The sequence below is a fragment of the Hippichthys cyanospilos genome, chromosome 2, assembly GCF_059441005.1.
Source record: "Hippichthys cyanospilos isolate Australia breed blue-spotted pipefish chromosome 2, RoL_Hcya_1.0, whole genome shotgun sequence".
Lineage (NCBI taxonomy): Eukaryota > Metazoa > Chordata > Actinopteri > Syngnathiformes > Syngnathidae > Hippichthys > Hippichthys cyanospilos.
In genome coordinates, this window is record NC_142370.1 from 33,865,059 (window position 1) to 33,888,089 (window position 23,031).

Below are 23,031 nucleotides of genomic sequence, written 5' to 3' on the forward strand. Positions count from 1 at the left end.
AGTATAGTGGCAGAAAGGCCGCAAGCAAATCAAAAGCTGACATCGCAAAAACAATTCTATGAATATTATATAGATTTTATTAGCTTTAGCAGGGCAGTGAGCAAAAGGTGCTCTGTTTACTTGAAGATAACACAGAAATGCTGCAAAATAAATTCATTATTTCGCATCTCATTCGATCCAAAAGACTTTGTTTATACTATTTTTCTTTGCTTTGTTTATAAATATTTTTTAAAGAACATTCAATACTAGGTAGTTATACTGTATGTACAGTCTGTCTATCCTTCTATCTATCTATCTACCTATCTAGCTATAGCTTGATTGCTATCGCTCTAGCTAGCTTGATTGCTATCTATCTATCTATCTATCTATCTATAGCTTGATTTCTATCACTCTAGCTAGCTTGATTGCTATCTATCTATCTATCTATCTATCTATCTATCTATCTATCTATAGCTTGATTTCTATCACTCTAGCTAGCTTGATTGCTATCTATCTATCTATCTATCTATCTATCTATCTATCTATCTATCTATCTATCTATCTATCTATCGCTAGCTTGATTGCTATCTCTCTTGCGAGCTTTATTTCTATTGATCTATCTATCTACTGTATCTATCTATCTATCTATCTATCTATCTATCTATCTATCTAGCTTGCTAGCTTGCTAGCTTGATTGCTAGCTTGATTTCTAGCTATCTATCCATCAATCTAAATACACTAAGTAGCACTTAGAGGAGTGAATATCTGTACTCATTTTTTTTAAACACTGTATGTTTTTTTACTGAATGTGCCAATATTTTGGTCCAATGATCCCTTCAAGTGGAAGACACGTTGATATTTGTGTCCTGAAAAGTACTACTTGAGAGGTACATATTTTTTGTACATGAAAAAGTGAGTAAAAATCTGCACTACAATCGTTGTTATATTAGAAAAACCAACGGCTGGTGTAAGTACAAGAAATAGAAAATGTTTTGTTTTGTATTTTTCAATGATTCCTGTATATAACATCACATCTTAGTCCCTCCCCCAGCACTGTTGTTATATCAGTTTTGCATCTTGTTAAAACCGAAGCGGCTAGTTTCACGTGACACGAGCTTATCACGTCTACAAAAAAAAAAAAAAAAGAAAAGAAAAGAAAAAGTTGTGTCGGAGGCGGGATTGGAATCGAAAAGTGCAGGGGGTGACACACAGACTTGCAGTGCAGTGGGTAGGATCTGTGTGATAAGTATACCTAAAAGTTCTGGGACAGCAACCACAAAGTCTGTCTTTGTGTGCATTCTCATAACTGGAGCAGTAGAGGAGACAAAAACAAAGCAGTGGATACAGTGCTAAAAAAAACAGCGATATGTAGTGATGGCAAAATGAAGCCTCCATGAAGCTTTTCTGATGAGATTTTGCTCCTTTAGATGGCACTCTTGGTTTGAGGACGCAGTCATATATTTCTCAGGGGAACAGGCTTGAGTAATTGTAATTGCAACTCCACGGCACCAGGTGGCACAGTGGCGCTCTCATATTCAAAGTCTGTGCGGGAGATATAAACTTTTTATTGCTGTCCACATTTTTTTCTATATCACATTAATTATTATTGTGATTTAGAAAAAAAACATGCAGTATTTTTTACCTAATTCTTCAGGTTCATTTTTTGTGTGTGCCGCTGTTCCAGATTAAATTACATTCATTACTATTTATTGTTTTCATATTTTTTCCAGCACAAAATGTTTGTTTGTCATAAATGTTTATAGTTTAAATGTTTTGACATCTCTTTTTTAATGTATTAAGTATGTTTCTGTTTCTGTACATTGTATAAACCCTGTAAACAAAAGTTAAATGAATGTTTGCTGAAAGGTGATTTATATTGTTTGTTTTTCTTTTGTTAATGGTAAAAATCACACCATTTATTAGTTATTATTATGTATATTTATACAATTTTTACAGATATTGATCTAATTTATAAGCGTGGATTTTTCTGTTTCTTGGGGGGGTGGGGGGGGGGGGGTTGCAAAAAAAAAAATGGGGAAAAATTGCTTTTAACCAAAAACCTCATCAAGAGGAGTAAAAAAAAAGATTCATGAGGCTTCATTTTCCCATACTAACACTATGTGCTAAACTGTGTTTGCGATGACACTTTATTGTAATGATCATAAAACTCTGCCAGCATCTAAATACCCAATTACCTTTTTTTTTTTAAATTTCCCTTTAACGCCTGCCGTCACAATAAAGTGTTGCTGCTACATGTACAAGCATGTCCAAACTCGATGTGCGTTGGGAATAAAAGCGAAGCATTACAAAGTGTTTCCACAAAACACTTTTTCTTGTGGTGCTTATGAATGCTTCACTGTAGAAAATCAGATTATTGATGGAATGCAGAAGGAAGCTGTGAACACGAATCCCTCAGCATCACATACGCAAATGCAGCACGGCCATTCTTGAAGGAGCCACGCAACACGCAGCCACGCCCACACGCACACAACTGAAAATCAAACAAACAAAATATGTGTTTTTAATCACTAACACTTACTATTTTAAAGCAATGCTAATTCGCTATCCGTCAGGAAATTAGCATTATCACACCCCTAATTTCTTCAAGTTGGCTGCATTAAAAAGGCCCCCCGGGTGGTACTATGCTCATGCCTGCTCTAAAAGCAAGTCTTTACCCTCAAAAACAGGTCTGACCTTATGGGGACAACCGAAATGGTCCCCACAATGACAAATGCAGGTTTTTGTCCCCGCACCATGTAGAAAACACACACACATACACGCACACACGTACTCCCCGCCAAGGCGAGTGGCTCAGCAGCAGCTAAAAGCCGAGTTGAAAAGAAGCCAACGGGATGAAGAGACAAGCGCATCAATCATATTACAGACCTGGGAGATGTTTCTGTTTGGGACTCCTTCCTGTGGGCACAAAAAGGAAATTCCTCAACAAGTCATAGCGTACAGATGAAGATGGCAAAAATCGTCAAGAATCAAAAGATCGTTTCATCAAACGACGTATTCCAAGCAGCTTTTGATATCAAGCGGTCTTTGAAAAACGCATTCGAAATGAATGATAGCAAACGAGCCAATTTCTGCATGTTGATATGCATTCCGATTCATAAATCGGTGAAATCGTGATCAGGATCTTCGATCCACATCATTCTGGCAGTATTTTAGCCAAGAAATTGACACACCTGGTAGTGTGATAAATAAGTAGTCTAATTCGAGTGAAGCCTGTCGCTGACCAAACATGATAACAATCAGCGTTTACGCTTGAAATTCCAATTTTTTACAAAAAAAAAAGTAGGTAAGAGATTTTCTTGGTCTCCCTTTGCGCCTACTTCATATCGTGTTATTTCATGAGGGAGACGGGCACTCCTACAAGACACGTGATTGGCTCCCGGCGTGACCATCCATCAATGAGGGCGGGAGTTGTAATCTATTCCCGCCCAGGAGTTGTAGCTACTCACGTGTCTTGTAGGAGTGCCCGTGACGCTATATCGAGGTTTTTCACTTTCCGCGGGGGGGTTCCGGGTCCCCACTAACGGCGAAATCCAAGGGATTACTGTAGTCATGCCATGTTGAACTTTGACATGTAGTTACCAACTGGGTGTAATTTCAGCTTCCTAGTGTCTTTTCTCAAGGCTTCATGCGAAACGGCTGATGTAAAACTCAAAAAAACCGTAAATAAAACACGAGAGGCAAATTATCCAATGCGCTTCTTATAAAGTATGTCGTGATGGAAACGAGCAACGTTTGAAGCGTGGTGAGCGTACCTGAAAGATCTTCCTTTCAGATTCCTCAGCAGGTCCAATTGATTCAGAGGCGGAATTAATCTGGAGGAAGGAAAGACACTTGAAAACCTTCAGCTATTCCGGAAAAACATGTTCACTTCCCTGCTGACCAAAGGCTGATTTCTGCTTACGGGTGCTAATTCCATTCCGTCTGGCGGTTACTTTTGCTCTCCTCATCACCTTTTCTCTTTCATTTACAATTTGGATGAAACAGAGGAGTTCTAAGCAGAACAGAGAAGCCGCAATAATCCCGCTCCCGAAAAAAAATCTGAGCTTTGAAGCTAGTGTTAGAATAAATTGACATATAGTCATTTAGCCCGTATTTACTCTTAATGCATTGCAAAGCTTTTATTCAGCAGTATGACCTTGTTTTAACGCATCTCCGTCCGTTCTCCTCGTGAGGAAAAAATTCAAAAGCCTCTTGTCTTCCTTCCTCGTGTGTTTTTTATAGAATGTTCGACACAGGGCCGATGTTTGCAAATTCGAGCCAGGCCACTTGGGTATGCGGTACTAAATCCGAGACGTAAGCCACTTCAGTCTGAATGTCCAGGTGGCATCAATCGGATTGACACGTATCAAACAAGCGACAACCGTCAAAATTCTGCACTAAAAAAACAAATCAAAACAACGATAGCGGAAGAGGTCAAGATAATTCAATGAAAGAAGCGCGACCGTTTTGGGCAATTTCGAATCCAAACACAGGTCACATACAGGTTATGTTTGGGTTTATTCGGAAGTTCGAATGAACAAACAAACCCAAAAAATGGGATTTCACAAAAACATGGGACTTGCGCCCAAAATCCCGCAGTGCGAACCTAGTCTTTGGAGCTTGTTTGCTGACACTAAGCAGCAGAATGATTCGAAAGGAATCCACAATCGAGATTAGCCCAATCTCCAGGTTACTTGTTTATTTGTCAGTCGTAAGTAAATAATTAGGCTGTGTTCAGACTGCAGGAATATTTGATTCCGATCGGAATCCAATTCAGATCAAATTAGCGTTAGCCACGTTGTTATCGGCGAGTGTCCAACTCCAACCCGACTGCTGAAATGGATTGACCTACCTGTACATCGGGGTGGCTACAGTCTGCTCATAAAAATCCCACGTGGAGATCAGGTCCGTGCGGGAAAGGTTGGTTGCGTAAAATCTCCACGCGGCCTGCAAAGTGGCACAAAATTTGAGTGGCGCCGTGCTGTCTCACAAAGACAAATATTTGCCCCGGGTACCTGGATGAGGCTTGCTGCGGGATTGCGTCGCTTTTCAAAATGTTTCTGCCTGTGCTGTTCTTGGACTTTGAGGGCAAAACCAGAACCAAGGATGCCCTGCATGAGATCACATTTAGATTTTAGATTTAGAAAATTTACATTTCGAACAACGTGGAAGAAAGTGACCCAAAAATGGTCAAAATACCCCCTTGGTGTCACTTTTGATTTAGAAACACCAAAAAAAACATAAAAAAAAGACAATAGGAGGCTAAAAATGAACATTGATTGTCAAAACAGGTAGCAAAATGGCACCATGTGTTCATTCCCAAATTTTTTTGATGGCGAATTTTTAGCGTATGACCATTGACACCCAGAGGCTAATACTGAATTGTAGTATTGTAGAATTGTGTCCATTTTTGGGACAAATTCTTCCACATTCTACTCAGAGTATTTTCGCCAAGGGGTCATCCCTCGGTTGCGCCTTTCCAAACTTTGACATGACATCACCATCTGGGTGAAATTTCAGCTCCCACTTCTTCTTTCAATACTTTCCGTTGATTGTAAAATTCCAATGATCAAAGGATTGGGAAAAATACGGCCACAGGGTTAACAAAGACGGTACTGTACTGTATCCCAAATCCAAGTAAATTAGTGAAAGTGTAGATTTTGTTTCACAAGCGCAACTTCCTGTCAACTGAGTGCTGAGATTGCATTACAGTGTTTTTTTTGTTTTTTTTTCCACATTGAACCCGTATAAGTGCTGACTCTGACATCTTTGCATCAGTGGTAAAAAGCTGAGCGTGTAATAACGAGTAACAAATACATCCGCAGTCGGCATTAGAACGCCACCGGGGAGCTTTATCAATGTGAATATCAAGTATTTTTGTGCGTTCGCCAGAGCTTCAACTTGCCTTTAAAAACCTGCAAGATTTATTTGTAAATGAGCCGAGAGTTTTCACTATGTTTCGGGGCATGAAATGGTGTTTTTTTGTTTTTATTGTGGAGCGGTTTTGTGAATCATTGACTACATTTGAGGAGCAATTTTCTAATTTTGTTGAGCATTTTTTTCTGAAGCAAGGTTTTTTTTTTATTAAACAGTAATATGTAATTATTATCTTATTATTATTGCTACAGTTTTACTCTAGATGATGTTTTTTTATTGTGGAGTGGCTTTGTGAATCATTCACTGAATTTGAGGAGAAATTTTCTCATTTTGCTGAGCATTTTTTCTGAAGCAATGTTTTTTTTCATTAAACAATAATATGTTATTATTATCTTATTAATATTATTGCTAGAGTTTTACTCTTGATTGCACCAATGGCCTTTTTGGCTTTGGGTTTGAAATGTCCAATGTTCATTTGAACGCACCATGCGTTTTGTCTTCATTTCAGTAGCTACCAGACTTTGTTTCAAGCAACCAAAACAAAATGTTGGGTCGTTTATTTTTTACCCATAATCACTTGGTTTTTACCCTATGATGTTTTTTTTTTTTTAATTGTGGAGCGGTTTTGTGAATCATTGACTACATTTGAGGAGCGATTTTCTAATTTTTCTGAGCATTTTCTCTGAAGCAATGTTTTTTTTTTATCAAACAATAATACGGTATTATTATCCTATTAATATTGCCACAGTTTTACTCTTTATTGCACCAATGGCCTTTTTGGGTTTGGGTTTGAAACGTCCAAAGTTCATTTGAATGCACCATGCGTTTTTTCTACATTTCTGTAGCTACTAGACTTGGTTTCAAGCTGATCAGAATGCAACCAAAACAAAACGTAGGGTGGTTTATTTTGTACCCATAATTGCATAATTTTGACTCTAAGTGTTTGTAGAGTGTACTAAATGTCAACTAGTCTTGAATATGATTAGAATTAGAATTTGAGGTATAGAAAATGGCTGCGATTGGCTTGCAAACAGTTTCAGGGTGTCCCCCACCTACTGCCCAAAGCCAGCTGAGATAGGCGCCAGCAAGCCTGCGACCCCTGTGGGGATAAGCGGATATCGAAAACGGATGGATGGAACTGGTTCTGTTTTACGATTAAAGCATAAAAAAAAAAGAAAAAGCTGCTTCTTCATACTTACCGCAGGAAGTGCAAAAAAAGCCACGCCAATCATACTGAAGGTGGCTGCCAACAGGCGGCCATTCCAAGTCTGGGGAACCTTATCTCCATAACCGATGGTGGTCAATGTTATCTGGGGAAAGGGTTAAAAAAACATAAGACGCTTGACACAAGGCGCAAAAGCAAAGGAAGAAAGCTCTCTGAAAATGACGCCCTACCAGTCCCCACCAAAGGGCATCGGCGTAGGTCTCAAACTCCTTGTTGGACTCCTTCTCCACCGAGTAGACCAGGAAGGACGCCAGGATGAGACACAGGAACCCGATGTACCACGCCGTGATGAGCTCCTACACACAGCAATAGACAACACTAAGAAAAAGGACTCTAACCCTAACCCGAGACGACAAACGGAGCGTTTCTTAAGTGTCTTGGAATGTTCCTCGCTCCTTGTCACCATCTCGCATTAGCGCAAAGCGTCTTCTGTGGCTTCCCGTTGCCTTTTAGCGCCCGCAAATACTTGACTTTCAAGACACATTAAGTCAGGCTACACCACCGCGTGTTAAGTGCGGCAGTCAGGCGCTGATGATGGAATGAAACCTCGGCTGCTGAGACCAAAGTCCGCCAACTGTACCACTACGTTATGAAATACAGTACCACACAACTTTCTGGATATTTTTTTTGATATACAAAACAACCCAATATTTGCTGTTGCCCTATATAAAACAAACAGTTGTTGCACACGTTTCATGCTTTGCCCATATTCTCAATTTAGCCATTTTTGTTCATTCAAAGCGACTTATAATGTTGGGTCCGTCATTTTTTGTTTTGTTTTACCCATAATTGGGTTACTTAATAATGTTTAATAACGGTTGCAATATAGCAGTCTGGTTAGCACGTTTGCCCGAACTGTTGGTTTAAAAATAACCCAACGATGGGTAAAAGAACATAATTTTACTTTCCGAAATGGTTGATACAAATCAACCGTGTTTTGGGGGTTGCCTTGTCCAAAAAAAACAATTGTTGGTTCAAATTAACACAAAATATTGGCACGGATTTTTTTTTTTAATTACCCTTAACGGGCTCATTTTTAACAAAAATGTTTTTAGAATGTAATTGCAGTCTCAGTGCACACTCGAAAAACATTTTTGTTAAGCATAACCCAATTATGAGTAAACAAAAAAAAAGGCCAAAATGAATCGACTTTCTGAATCGTTTTATGCAAATTAACTAAATTTTGAGGGTTGCCTTGTACAAACCACCAATTGTTGGTTCAAATTTCATCAAATTGACCCAAAATATTGAGTCGGCCCTTTTTTTTTTTTGAACCTGAAACAAGGTAATTTTTATTACATTATTATTACATTCTAATAACAATCACAAAAATAGTGGGGGCACCGTTTAATGGCAGTTCGAGTGCACACTCTAAAACCAGTCGGGTTAAAATAACCGATTGTACGGCTTAAAAAAAACCATCAATAAGACCTAACTTTCTGAATTGGTTTAAACAAATCAACCAAATTTTGCAGGTTTCCTCGTACAAATGACAAATTGTTGGTTCAAGTTTGTTTAAATTGACCCAATATTTGGGTCAGTACGACCCAACTTTCTTAATTGTTTTATACAAATCTAGGAAATTGTGTGGGTTGTCAACCCAATATTTTGGTCAGGTCAACCCAAATTTCTGATTTATACAAAACAGCCCATATTCTGGGGTTGCACTGAACAAAAAAACCCATTTTTATTTGTCTTTTTCCAAAACAACTCAGAAAGGATGTAGAATCCACCCAAATATTGGGTCGATCTTTTATTTCTTATTATTCTTTTCTTAAACTTCTCAGGTGGTTATTTTTTGGAACCCAGCCGCTTTTAGAGTGCAGAAATCGCACGTTCTCTTCCAGGCTCTTTCCGTTTGGAGTTTGCATGCTCTCCCCGTGGCTGCTCGGGTTTTCTCGTCGTTTGCCCGCCGCGTTCCCTGCGATTAACCCGCACGTAAACCGGCCGCGTGACGTTGCGCGGGTAAAACAACATTTTGAAATCTGACCGTCATCGTACATCCCGCACGTCCGCCCACCTTGCTGTGGGCGTACACCACCGATCCGAGCAGCTTCCAAGTGCCCCCGCGGCGGTCCATACGCAGCATGCGAAGGATCTGCAGGAACCTGAGACTCCTGATGGCCGAGGTGGCAAAAACGTTGCCTTGAGAACCCGCCGCCAGCACGGACACCGAAGCCACCAGCACCATCATGTCTGAGGAGAAGGACGCGCCAGGTCGTTCGTAACCCAAACTCCGCCGGACCTTCTTGTTTCTCACCTATGACGCAAAACGGCTTCCTGGCGAATTTCAGCCTCCCTCTCCATCCTCGGTACCGACAGCAGCAGCCGGCGGCCCATATCCTCACCATGTACTCCACCCCGAACACCACGATGGTCACGATTTCCTGTCGAGGCGGAGCACCAAAGTTGACGATTGGGATTGAACATCGAGTTGCGCGTTCGGCGGCGGAAGGAATACGCACCAGGATGTACAAGGCGCTCTCTGAGCTATTTTTGAACTCTCTAATGGTGGCAAAAACGGAGAGAATGAGACAGGAAAAAACCAGGAGGAAGCTGGGAAAAGACAGGAAAGAGAAGAAGAAGAAAAGACAATAAGTATGTGAGAGTTATGAAAGGCTCATTTTAACAAAAAAAAATTGAAGAGCAGTTTTGTGAATCATAGACGTTTTTTGAGGAGCAATTTTCCAATTTTGAGGAGCGTTTTATTGCAGGGTAAATCTCAGGGATCTCGAGCAACATTTTTATTAAATTGATATGACGTTATTTATGTATTTATTTTCATTATTACAGCTATTAGGCAGGCAAAATGGAACCTTTGAACCTTGCGACTGACTTTGATGATCTTGACAATGTGAAGAGTAAAGACGTGTATTTGAAGAGCAACATGTGCTTCTTCGTCTTGCCACACTATCAATAATGAATGCACGATGGGATTCTTTTTTGGTCTGAGTATGAAATTTCCAACTGCATTTGAATACACCAAACGGCTACCGGAGAATTGTACATGTCAACAATTCATGCATCGACGGTACTTTTTTGTTCTAAGTATTATTTGTTTTTCTAAGCGTGACATTTCCAACTGCGTTTGAATGCACCGTTTGTCAGCAGCTACCAGAGAAAGGAACATATCAAGCTCATCAAAACTTCAAAATAAGAGCTTGAGACCTCCATGTATTTTTTGGACTACTTATTTTTGAGTTTGCCAATATGGTGTGCATTTGGCGTCTTGCGTTATATTGTTGAAGCTTCCTTGGCGTGTTGGTGTCCTGAGTTTAAACCCGTATTTGAATGCACCATATGGCCCGTGCATTCTTAGCGTCTGCTATTGGCGTCTTGCGTTATATTGTTGAAGCTTCCTTGGCGTGTTGGTGTCCTGAGTTTAAACCCGTATTTGAATGCACCATATGGCCCGTGCATTCTTAGCGTCTGCTATTGGAGTCTTGCGTTATATTGTTGAAGCTTCCTTGGCGTGTTGGTGTCCTGAGTTTAAACCTGTATTTGAATGCACCATATGGCCCGTGCATTCTTAGCGTCTGCTATTGGAGTCTTGCGTTATATTGTTGAAGCTTCCTTGGCGTGTTGGTGTCCTGAGTTTGAACCCGCATTTGAATGCACCATATGGCCCGTGCATTCCTAGCGTCTGCTATTGGAGTGTTGCGTTATATTGTTGAAGCTTCCTTGGCGTGTTGGTGTCCTGAGTTTAAACCCGTATTTGAATGCACCATATGGTGCGTGCATTCTTAGCGTCCTTAGCTCCTAGAAGTTAGCCAAACCCAATAAGAAAACGATTAAATCGCGTCTGGGTGGTGCCCTCAAATTGACCAAGTAACTCATTAAGGATAACTCATGATAAGGAATTAGTAAGAAAGGATGAAAGATTTTGGAGAAAAGAAGATCTCAGCCATCCGTATTAGGATTTAACTCTACATCCACCACGTCAAAAAAAAAAAAAAAAAAAAATCCATCAAGTAAGCAGCTGTAGAACAAGTACATTATGGATTCTGCGCCACAAAAAATCCAAACCGCCACCGCCGCCCCCAAAAGCGACTTCCAGCTACCATTTCATTGACTGCGAGATCATGGAATTAGAAGAGCATGAGACACGGCAGGATGCGTATCCTCGGGGACCTCCTATAGGAAAGATCTCCTGAAAACAATCCATTGCTTAGCTAATGGAGAACGCCTGGTGAAATCTGAAACTGGGACTACCAATGCAGCGGAGCAAACACAATATGGCGCCCTCTACATTCATTACAGGCAAAAAATAATGACGGCATGCACCGCAAGAGTTCTGGATCAGGTTTTTATTTATTTATTTTTTTTAACCCTTGTGCAGTATCTCGGTCAATTTTGCGTCATTTTCTTCCACATCATTCTCGTAGAATTTTAGCCATTTTAGCACTCCTGCTAGTGCGATAACTAAGTGGTCATGTCGTTTTCAACAAATGACATGTTGCCACCATTTGGGTAAAATTTCAGCTCCCTCGTGCCTTCTTTCAAGGCTCTCACTTTGATGTGAAATTCAATTAGACAAAATACTGCGCAAGGGTTGAATTTCCTCAAAAATTATGTTGCGGAAATAAAAATAATCACAATTTTCACTTATCCTGCTTTAGTCCTACTCTGATTGGTCACCACTTGTCAATCAAAAGAATGCGAGACAACTCTTCACATGCGCCGTCGCAAACGTTTCATTCTTCATCTTTCCAAGACATTTGAACTTATTTGCTAGCAGCCTATTTTAGATCCTCCAGCCCAAGACAGAAAAATGAAAATAATTTATGTAAATAGACACCTGCTATTGAATTTCCGGACTCTAAAAAAAAAAAACGTATAAAAACGTTTTTGGGAGTGAATGAGTTAAAAAAAATGTGCCATAAACCTTCTAAATTAATGTCTTTCTTTAGAACTGAGGTGATGTCTTGAGACGAGTAGCAAAAGTGGAAGAAACGAGAAGAATCGATAAAACTGACTTGACTGCGCGTATTAATGTCACTGTGGCGTCAAAGCGCATTTGTGGAACACAGCGAGTTGTTTTGGTCAGGTTACAGTGAGGTCATCCTTCCTAATGAACATGCGTGTGTGTGTGTTTTTCACATCTCATACATCTTTGATGGTTGCTACAGTCAGAGACCTCTTACAAGAAACCAAAGAAGCTTTTGTTCTACCTAAGAGCTTCTTCTGATGTTTAGTTTGATGTTTTTAATGATTTTAATTTGTTGGAACGAGTTTTTCGATCATTTTTCAGTCATGTTCTTCCACGTCATTCTGGGAGTATTTTAGCCAAGGGATGGCACACTCCTGTTTGTGTGGTAACGACCGTATTTTTTGGACTATAAGTCGGGACCGTTTTATAAATCGCAGGTCATATTCTCCCATACTCTAGGTGGCAGTAAATGGAGTTTTCAGCATACAAACAACATTTTATAACAGAGGTGGAGAATGCCAGGAGATTCAAACAATCTCAGTTCTTCCAAGCGTTTTTTTAACAGACTCCTCACCTCTCCCCAGCGTGGCGCTCGTCGGGTGTTGTTTACGGTTTTTAGGTCACGGTAGTTCTTTTCAGCCAAATCATAAAGTTTTCGGTACCGGCGAACTTCCATAAAGCAATAGCGCTTCATTCATTTACATCTTTTCAGTTCTATGTCATAGTTGTTCCGGGCTCAAATCATGAGAAAAAAGTTTTGTTGTATAGTCTGAAATTTACAGTTATTAATTGCAAGATTTTTCATAGTTAATCGAATTTTTGGAGAGGAAAGCAGCGAGGCAAAGTAATCTAGAGTGTGGAATTGGGACCATTGATCAATCAAGCAGAGTGTGTGTTGATGGAAGCAGAAAAGCTCGTTTCTTGCTGAGCCGCAGATCAAACGCTCAGCTTTACGTTGGCTCCCTAGACATGCTAAATATAGACTGCGACAAACTCCAGCGGAGGAAATCGCTAAAGTCGGGTCGGTTGCCGGATTTGTCAGGCCCCCGCTGAATATGCGTCACCTGACCCGAAAGGTAGGAACATTTCCAGAAAAAACACTCTCTTTTCTTCTTTCACCAAGACAAGAAAACCAACAGAGGGGGAAATCAAATTCATTTAGAGAACATGCAAATATTTCAATTGAATTGTTGATCTAGATTTATCGCTTATATTTCTCATCCATAAATACATATGATTGAAAATAATTATATATTTAACTAGCGAAACCAATTTTTCATATATCTTTCATATATGAAAGGAAATATTATATTACTTATTTTTATATTAAATTATATATACAGTGTATGTATATATATATATATATATATATATATATATATATATATATATATATATATATATATATATATATATATATATATATAAAGTACTAATCGTACTTTTCTACTTTTTAGCCTTTTTTTTTTGCTTCCTATGATGTATTGTGGCATGCAGAGTAGATATTCAAAACCAAGAATTTATTTATATTTTTTATCCACTATTTTTTTAATTAAAAGAGGTTCCAAAAATGTCTAGTTCTAAATGAATTAAGTAAAAAAAAAAAAGTACCTAATTAAGTAAAAGTACCTAATTAGGTATTAAAATATTGAATTATTTCATGTAATTAAGTAGCCATCAACCAGCCGTAAATAATAATAAATAATATATATATATATATATATATATATATATATATATATATATATATATATATATATATATATATATATATATATATAAAAATATATATATATGTATATATATATTTTTTTAATAATTAATGTATTGTGAATAAGTATTAATGTATAAGTGTAGTACATATTAGTATTAATTCAGCTCAAACTAACCAAACATGGTTACCTTATTAAAATTCAATTCCACTTAATACAAACTTATGATGCTGGTCATATTTATCTTCTGATATTAGTTTTGTAACAATAATGGCCACAAATATACACAATTCTGGCTTACTATGGAATAAACAACATCCAACAGGCTCATTAGTAAGTTTGTGCTGAACAGGTCAAAGCGTTAAAAAAAAAACAAAAAAAAAAATCTCTGCAAGGAGCATGTGTTTGCCGCCGCCCTCCACATGAGTTTCCAGCTGACCAGCTCAGCAAAAAGAAAAGTTAAAAGCAAGCGTGTCCTCGGTGCCCTTGGGCCTCCTGCCTTTCCACGAAGGTGCAGGTGACCCCCTTTTTTTCCCTCCGCACCGCTGAAGAGACCTCTCCGTTTTGAGCGAGGCTCACAAACGATCCGGCCTCCGCGGTTGTTGCTCCATATGAGCGGCCGTCACTCCAACTGCAAAGTGTAGGAGGTCAAGCTGCTATATGATGATGGATTTAACGCTCTTATTGACAAGCGGCCTCTTTTCCAACACTGCTTCAAATAGTTCAATCCCAGTTATCGATCCACATGGCTTGGATTTACAGTCTACAAAAATGACCTTGAGGTCTCACAATTCCTCCAGCAGAAATTACAAGTGATTTCTGCTGAATATATATATATATATATATATATATATATATATATATATATATATATATATATATATATATATATATATATATACGGAAAATGTGTTTTAGTCTTATAGTATTAACTTGTTCACCAAAATAAATCATTAACTTAATTTTTATTATTATTCATAAATATTTTGTCCATAAAAAAATAATCAACAAAGTGTCAAAGGTGTTTTCAAAAAGAAAGAATTCTACATAAATATTCACTGCATTCATCGTCCGTTGGTTGGTGCGCATCCTCTATTAATGCCTTAATTTCATGAACTTTGATTAAAAGTTTAACCCTTTGGGGAATGAAAGTCTAGACCTTAACTCATTCAACCCCAAAGATGTACTTTTACGTTTTATTTCTTTGTTTTTGTTTTTTTTTTGTTTTGTATTTTTTTAGGAAATACAGACATTTAATCCTAGTTATATATATATATATATATATATATATATATATATATATATATATATTTTTATTTTTTTTTTTTTTTTTAAACCAAGCTAAAGAAGGTTAATTACGGCTGGTTGATGGCTACTTAAATACATGAAATAAAATAGGTATTTTTACTTAATTAGGTACTTTTTTTTACTTTTACTTTTACTTTTACTTTTTTACTAGAACTAGACATTTTTGGAACCTCTTTTAATTAAAAAAATAGTGGATAAAAAATATAAATAAATACTTGGGTTAGAATATCTTCTCTGCATGCCACAATACATCATAGGAAGCAAAAAAAAAAAAGGCTAAAAAGTAGAAAAGTACGATTAGTACTTTTAGAGAAAAAGAGGCATCTTCAATTGGTGCAAAACAATACACCATCCCTGGTCGAGAGCACTACTATTACAATGTTTATTTTGTTTTTTTTTAATGCGTTCCGAAATCCAATGTTTGTATTTGCCCGCATTCCTCTTTGCACCCGCTCACATACGCAAGCGAGGCCGTCTGAGGATTCCCCAAACCGGTGAGGATGGATTTTGACTCTACTGATACGGTATTACGCTAATATTTCAACAAACCAGCCAGTGTGTGTGTGTGTGTGTGTGTGTGTGTGTGTGTGTGTGTGTGTGTGTGTGTGTGTGTGTGTGTGTCTGTTTTCCCATGAAAGCAGTCTCTTAGTACTTCTTCCAAGGCAGTCAATTTGCCATGCACTGTAAATATTTCAGTACTTGGTCCAATTTGACTGCCAACTACCCAAGCGTGCATTTTCACTTTGACAAGAATTTACTCACAGCCACAATGTGAATTATACAAAGGGCATCGACATTTCTTTACAGTTGTGTTACTTATTGTCCGGTCCCGTGTACAACACGGCAGAAACTACAACGTGCGCTATTAGGAAGCCCCAATGTATTCGGCTACTATAATAGAAAAAAAAAAACCTGACATAATAGCTAATTGTAAGAATGGTTCTTCGGTTTATGATCTCGCTGTTTGCCCAAATTTAATGTCTCTACGACTATAATATGAAGGCACATGTGTCAAACTCAAGGCCCGGGGGCCAAATCCGGCCCGCCACGTCATTTTATGTGGCCCGCCAAAGCAAATCACGTAAGTTTCCATGTCTCTTGCTAAACTCTAGCTTGTCGCGTATAATGAAAAATAAAGTTGAGATTTTTTGGTTTGTTCAGTTATCGTAATATAAACAATAAATGAACAAACTAGAATGCTTTACTTGTGATTTCAAAACAACTACAGCATCAGTTTGTTGTGTACAGTAATAATACTATGAGATCACGTCAAATCAACTTAGTTTCCTCAACATATCGGCCCGATGAAGGAAGTTGTCGCTACAAAATGGCCCGCGACAAAAATGAGTTTGACACCTTAATATTATTAAGGTCATGTTGAAAATTGGTAATCCAAGTACGCTCAACAAACACGGGCAACTCAAATCAAAAACCAAAAAAAATTGCTTTCTCAAAAACATGTAGACCGGATAACCCCGCCCCCCCCGCGTCTCACACACACACACATCACACACACGCCTAAACACACACTCAAATTTCCGACCTTCACACCAGACATTCTTACAGTCTGTTTCATTATAGTTGACAATAAATAAATAAGGCAGTGGACATGGAACACCGCGCCCTCAAAAAATTAAAGGGGGGGGGACAAGACATTCTTCAGTACTATTTAATTCTTGTAGCTGACATCAAACAATAAATGGAAAAAAATAGTGTGTGTGTGTGTGTGTGTGTGGGGGGGGGGGGGGGGGGGGGGGCAGTCATCTGTCCTGGTAGCCTTTGTAAAATTCACTATTTTGTGACGTGTTGGCATTTTGACCATAAATTACGGGTCTCAGATTTTGGTCCCATTTTGTCTGCAAACGATCCTTAGCAATTTGTCCACCAAAATCTCAAACATCTGGATCTTTTTTTTTTTTTTTTTTTACTTTTGTGTCTTTATTGGTTAAAAGAATATACGAGCCAATGTTGACAATATCGGAACCGGAAAGTAGGTATTGATCAATAACCGTATTAGTAGTTACAAAAAAATAAAGAAAAAAGTCCCACCACTCATCAAAACGTCGCAACGAAGACAACACAACGACGACTAAAATAAAAAAAAAGAGAGGAACTTGCCAGCCGCGCAGCATCAACGCCGAATGAACTTTTTACATCCGTCATCATGCATCCCGCAATACCCCCCCCCCCAAAAAAAAAAAAAAAAAAAAAGAAAAGGCCGAGAAGACGCTCGGTGCACTCACACATAAGCGTGGTAGATGAACGCCCATCCCCGCGGTCTCTCCAGCGCATTGTAGAGGAAATTCTGCAGCTTGCGGTAGCTGGCGTTCTTCTTGGGGGGTCTGGCCCTCGCCCCGGCGGAGACGCTGCCTCTGGGTCTGCACAGGATGCCGGCGCCCCGCTTGGTGGCGTTCTCGGCGCCCGCGATGAGCAGCGCCCCGTCCCGGCTGGATTCGGGACCCCCCGGCTCCAGACCCACGAAGCCGACCTTGTGCTTCCTCTCGCCGGCTTGACTCGGGTAAACGCCGCCGTTGAGGGATTTTTGCACCATCCTAAAAGCGGGAGTGGTCCGCGGCGTCCGGATGCATCGCCCTGGCTCAGGGACGAGTGTGCGTGCGCGCGCGCGCGTGCAAAATGTGTGTGCGCGAGCTCGGGGCTGCGGCCAATGCGGTCCGTGCGGGAGAGCCAAATGGAATATTCTCCTCACCGATCTGCAGTTTTGACTTTCACCCCGTCTTCTTCCACTTCCGCCTGGCTGACGGTCAGGAAAAAAAAAAAAAAAAAAAGCAGGCGGAGTTTAGTGTAGTTTGTCAGGTCATCATTTAGCAGCTGGCCGAGTGATCAATGTTGTGCCTTTTAAGGGAATTAATACGTCTTCCGGCCGAATGCGAATTCGGAGGAGAAATAACGCTTGTAAGTGCAACATTAAAAAAAAACTCGTTAAGGGAAGCGGAAAGATGGCAGCGAGAACGCCTTTAGGGGCGTGGTGGCCACCGGGAATTTCGGGAAAAATGATGTTCCCCAAGGGGCCTAGTGCCACAGGTGTCATACTCGTCCTCTAGTCTAGGGCATTGCTTCTCTACCTTTTTTCAGTGATGTTACCGCCTGTGAAATTAGTTTTCAGCCAAGTAGCCCTTAAGCATTTTTGCGTTCAAATAAATAAATCAAACTTGCCATCCGTGTCCAGTTTATTAAACTTTAGAACCTTTCAAACTGCATTTGTAGTAGTCCACAAAAAAGAATCATCCTAAGCAGTCCGCTTTTGATCATAGAAGAAATCTGTTATCAAAAAGAACCAACTTCATTATTATTACATATTTTTCCACAAAAACAATCATTATAAAGGGGGTAAATATCGCTTCTTGGTTTATCCTTTACCCTTTTGTAAAATTTGCGTTTCCACCACAAAGTGTATTTAGAATTTATTAAAAGGGTATTATCATAGTACTTCAACTTTTTGGTTCCCATAAACAACCCCAGATGTTATTTTCATTCCTTGAGCATTGGTACTGTCATCCGGTGCAGACTAAACGCACACCACCCATTCACAGGGGTCAACGGTGAACGAGGATGATGTCATAAAAGGGGCGTGGCAGGGGCACCAAATTGGTCCCCACAAGTGGAAGAGGTCCCTCTCAAGACAATAAAACCTGCAATATAGCCCCCACCATGTAGTAAAACCCAAGGACAAACACACACAAAAAACGCTACCACAACATTATTATCGCAATACTTTAACAATGATAGTATCACAATACAGCATTTATGCAATCGTCTATTTTTTAGCGAGTAAAATATACAGCAGGCAATAAAAGCTGAAAAAACGGACTCGCTGCCAAGTTTTATAAAACACAACTGAGTACAATATTAGACGGAGTAGATTTTACTATCCATACCACACACGGACTGGCATACTTTTTATTTACTAGCTTGTTAAGAATGCATTTACAGTGATCATTTTAGAAACAAAGATCCTTTGTACAGTTATTTTCAAGCAAGATAAAATTGCAAATACGGTATATGTACAGTAAGAAACATTAGAATAATGTAAATACAAGAACATGCTGGTTTATTCAACACGCTGCAGTCATTAGCAAATTGAAAGCATGCCGCTCCGCTTGAAACCGAATCGGATGCGGTTTGGGTCCCGATTTCTTTGCAATAAATAGTCAGTGCAGATTTGCCCATCAAACTTTTTAGTCGAACGAATGCAGCGCGTCAAGACTGCCGAAATGCATTTCCAACTTTTTCAACACTGCATCGGTGAGCTTGCACTCGTCGTAGACAAAGTGCCCATTTATTAAAAAAAAAAAAAACAATATATGGCATTTTTACAAGCTAACAGTTGCGCTTGTTCCAGCTTGTTTGTACAAAGAAAAGTTATCCCTTTGTGTAGCGCCACCTACCGACTTTTTACAGTACTTTTTTTTTGCTAACACTGTCACATGCCCTCATCGAGTCTTCCTTTAATACCTACAGTTTTATGACAATTTAAAATGTTAAAATAAACATCAGCATCAGAAGGTAATTCCTTCAGGTAGTACATTTTTATGAATATATTAATAATTTAACAATGATGAACTCATTCAATCCCAAAGACGCATTTTTACATTATTCAAGAATTCGGACTTTCGATCTCAGGTACATACTATTTTTTTTTTGTTATTTTTCCAATTTTGTGTAAATTAGGGTCACCTTAGGGTTACTTTAGTACCTTAACTAATTGATTACTTCTGTACTTTAATACCTAAGTAATTAATTCAATTATTTACTTCTGTACTTTAATACTTAAGTAATTAATTCAATTAATTACTTCTGTACTTTAATACTTAAGTAATTAATTCAATTAATTATTTCAGTACTTTAATACTTAAGTAATTAATTCACTACTAAAGTAACTGATTCATTTTGTATTTAATGAATGCACTGAATTCATTTAATACCAGCTTTAACAGCTGAAAATCTTGCGTCGAAAAAAAAAAATATAACTACCTGGGATTGACTCTCTGGACTCCAAAAGAACAAAAAATCAAAATAAAAACGATGTCGTTGGGCTAGAATGACTTAAGTATTGCTTTCCATTGACCGGATAGAACGTGGCACTTTTGTTTGATCCCGATTCCGTTTTCCGTCCCGAATACGAATGAAAAGACCTCCTGTTAAAAGCTTACATAAATAGATGACAAGAAACAAGCGGTGATTACAGGTCATTGGTCCTTTAAATACTGTTCCATATACCAGCTGGAATGCGAGTGGATTTCTTTAAAACCTGGTGTCTTTTACATAATGGAGTCCAAGAAATGCCCCTTTTTCCGACACAATAAATAACTATCCTTCATATTGTTCCGCGATACAGTACTCACACTAATCCTACAGTAATTGCACAGTAACCACACGCGCCGGGTTTGAGGCACCCCCAAAGCCCAGATTTTCCATCCCCTTGCCGTGACTTTCTGCTTCCATCCCGCCCGAATACTGTCCGGTCGTGGTCCGAACATTGACCCCTGCGGAACGCCGCTGATTTGCAGTCCCAGGCAAAAACGGTCAACCTCTGAGTTTCCAATGGCGGCTACAGCTAGAACGGTTAATCCGGTTACGGTGAGATCTGCGTCGACAGTTCAGGCAGACATTAGAACTTGCCGCAAACTTCGGGTTGCATCTGTCTCCAAAAGGTCAGGCCAGATATTGAGCTGCGTTGGGAGTCCGTGGCACTAAAGAGAAAGAGGTTCGATTTGATGGTGGCAAGAAACTTGATGGTTTCATGCCTGCCTGAGTTCTTTCTATGATTCTTAGAGTTCTCCATCCGAAGGTGGCAAACATAGCTTGAAGAGTCTGTTAGAAGGACAAAATCTACAATTAGGGACTTTCGACAAAGCAAAAGCGATAGAGAAATGGAATATGCAATACCTTGGTGCTGACGGCGGCATCTGGTCCATCACTTTGAGGTTTTTAGCAGAGAGTTCAACTCTGGCCCCCTAGTGGCAGGCAGAGAAATTATCAGATTTGCAGTTTTTTTAAAAAGGCAGCGAAAATACCGTAATTCCCCAAATATATGACCAAAAACGAAGACCAAAAGTTCGGCCGCGTCCTAATTAAATTATCCCCCCCCCCCCCCCCCCCCCCCCCCGGCTTTATAAGATTGATCCATAATCCGACTCGCAGATACACATGTTTATATCGCCCGTATTTTTACTTACAGTAATTATCATAAAGGGAGGGTGGAAGACAGTTGGCAGTTAGCAGCTAACAACGGCTCACGTTAGCGAAGATTGTTACGGCATTATCTTCCAAAAAAAAAAAGAAGCGAGCAGACTGAACCAACGTCCGAGTCCATCCTTGTTCACACACCGGAATATTACAAGAACAGAAAAGTTATGATGTCTTCAGCTGATTCAATTAGGAGTGGCCAAGTATGAAGCCGCGTGAACAGTTTGGAGAACACTAAAGTTTGACTCATCTATTAAATGGTCTTTTGGCACGTACGCACATTCATAAACTTGGTGAGACGGATTATGCACAATTTCAGGTATTTATGGTCAAATAAACACGCGGTGCGTCGCGAGGAAAGAGAAAAACAGCTGCTTCGGGTGCATGCGATGTGGGAAATCTGAGAGAAACTTCACTTAGCCCGCAACAAATTAGTAACTTACAGATATGAACGCAGGAAAATATGAAGGTTAGGAAAATAAGATTGATACTGTTTTATTTCTATCTTTACATTGTCGCCAAATGGTTGACGCGTCCTATACACGATAACATAGAAAATAGCAGAATCTGACCCTAAAATCAAGGGTGCGCCCTATATTTGGGGAATTAGGGGTAATTAGGACTAAGACAGGATACTATGAAATCCCACCTATTAGATTCCAAGGTTTACCTGTTTGCGCATGATGTCCATGGTCTGCATGATGCATCGCGGCATGAGGCCGTGGTTCCTGGCAAGGATCATGGCCTGCTCCAGTGTCACGCTTAGGGTACTTCTGCAAAGAACACAAGAACATATACGTATATATTAGGGCGAAGGCCATTTGGGGGCGCGGAGCGCGCCGTCCGCAAAGCTGACCTCTGCATGCCCGTGGCACACATGGTGACGTGACAGGCTCCGAGGCGGTTGCACAGCTCGGAGGACACGCAGAGGACGCTGACACCCGAAGGGTGGCCGTGGGCGGCGGGGCGCACGTTGACGTAGGACTGCATCAATCGACAGAGGTCGTCCAGCGTGTTGAGGGGGCGCAGCAGCTGCGAGACGGAACACGGGGTCAACTCCCGGCACGCGCACCGTACCCGTGCCGGCGATGGAAGGAAAAGCCTCTGGAGTTGTCGTCGTCGATTTGATCAATTTGGATTAAGACCGGTGAGAGAGAGCGTCGGGTATGGATCGTAAAAGAAGTTCCCGATTTTCTTTCGTTGTTCTGGATGAGGAGGATTTTAACTGATTGTAATGGAAGAAATTAATCCAACCAACATTTATTTAAAGGTCTGAATTAACGTAAATTTTAGATTATCAGACGCAACTTTTTTCTCATGAGTTGAGCCCTGAGGCTTTATTGTCGAGTGTGGCTTTTTTTTATACCAGCCACTAGGGGGCACCAGTAAAGCATGAACTAAAACGATGAAAAGATGCGAATCAATGGCTTTGCTCCAAAAAAGTTTTGAAGATATAGTATTAAAAACATACAAATTATGTGTAAATTGAATAACTTGTACATTTAAAATAACGTGTAAATTTGATACAAATTGATTGATTTAGCTTATTTTCAAATCTTCATTTTTAAAAAATTGAGGAATGAATGGCGGTCTCTTGATTTATTGCCCAGCCCTATGGTGGCTCATGACGAGCCAAACGTTATTCCCAAATGGGTTAAACTGCAGCAACAGTGGAACTAAATTGAAACATTGAAAATGAAAAAAAAAAAAAAGAAGAAATATTCAATTTCTCAGTCTTACTGTCTTATATCATTTAACCTTCATGATTCCAGAACTTTAACGTCCCACTTTCA

At 39.6% G+C, this 23,031-nt stretch overlaps 2 protein-coding genes across 9 annotated transcripts in view; both read right to left on the bottom strand.

The window, feature by feature from the left end:
• The window catches only part of kcnq2a (potassium voltage-gated channel, KQT-like subfamily, member 2a), a 30,161-nt gene extending 12,362 nt beyond the window's left edge, over window positions 1-17,799 (bottom strand). For 2 of the 5 annotated variants that reach the window (XM_088407793.1, XM_088407794.1), the window contains exons 1-10: window positions 17,275-17,798; window positions 9,547-9,637; window positions 9,342-9,468; window positions 9,102-9,277; window positions 7,252-7,377; window positions 7,056-7,166; window positions 4,995-5,090; window positions 4,832-4,926; window positions 3,753-3,812; window positions 2,866-2,895 (exon numbers count right to left, since the gene is read on the bottom strand). In XM_088407793.1, the coding sequence (XP_088263919.1) occupies window positions 2,866-2,895; window positions 3,753-3,812; window positions 4,832-4,926; window positions 4,995-5,090; window positions 7,056-7,166; window positions 7,252-7,377; window positions 9,102-9,277; window positions 9,342-9,468; window positions 9,547-9,637; window positions 17,275-17,582 (1,220 nt within the window). In that variant the 5' untranslated portion in view covers window positions 17,583-17,798. Of the gene's footprint in view, window positions 1-1,231; window positions 1,286-2,865; window positions 2,896-3,752; window positions 3,813-4,831; window positions 4,927-4,994; window positions 5,091-7,055; window positions 7,167-7,251; window positions 7,378-9,101; window positions 9,278-9,341; window positions 9,469-9,546; window positions 9,638-17,274 lie in introns of all 5 variants that reach the window. The other 3 variants (XM_088407797.1, XM_088407792.1, XM_088407796.1) reach the window with 3 other exon arrangements.
• A 1,136-nt stretch (window positions 17,800-18,935) lies between these two features.
• The window catches only part of prex1 (phosphatidylinositol-3,4,5-trisphosphate-dependent Rac exchange factor 1), a 98,182-nt gene continuing 94,086 nt past the window's right edge, over window positions 18,936-23,031 (bottom strand). For 2 of the 4 annotated variants that reach the window (XM_088407578.1, XM_088407577.1), the window contains 4 exons: window positions 22,095-22,270; window positions 21,909-22,011; window positions 20,939-21,006; window positions 18,936-20,863 (listed from right to left, as the gene is read on the bottom strand). In XM_088407578.1, the coding sequence (XP_088263704.1) occupies window positions 20,821-20,863; window positions 20,939-21,006; window positions 21,909-22,011; window positions 22,095-22,270 (390 nt within the window). In that variant the 3' untranslated portion in view covers window positions 18,936-20,820. The other 2 variants (XR_015864739.1, XM_088407579.1) reach the window with 2 other exon arrangements.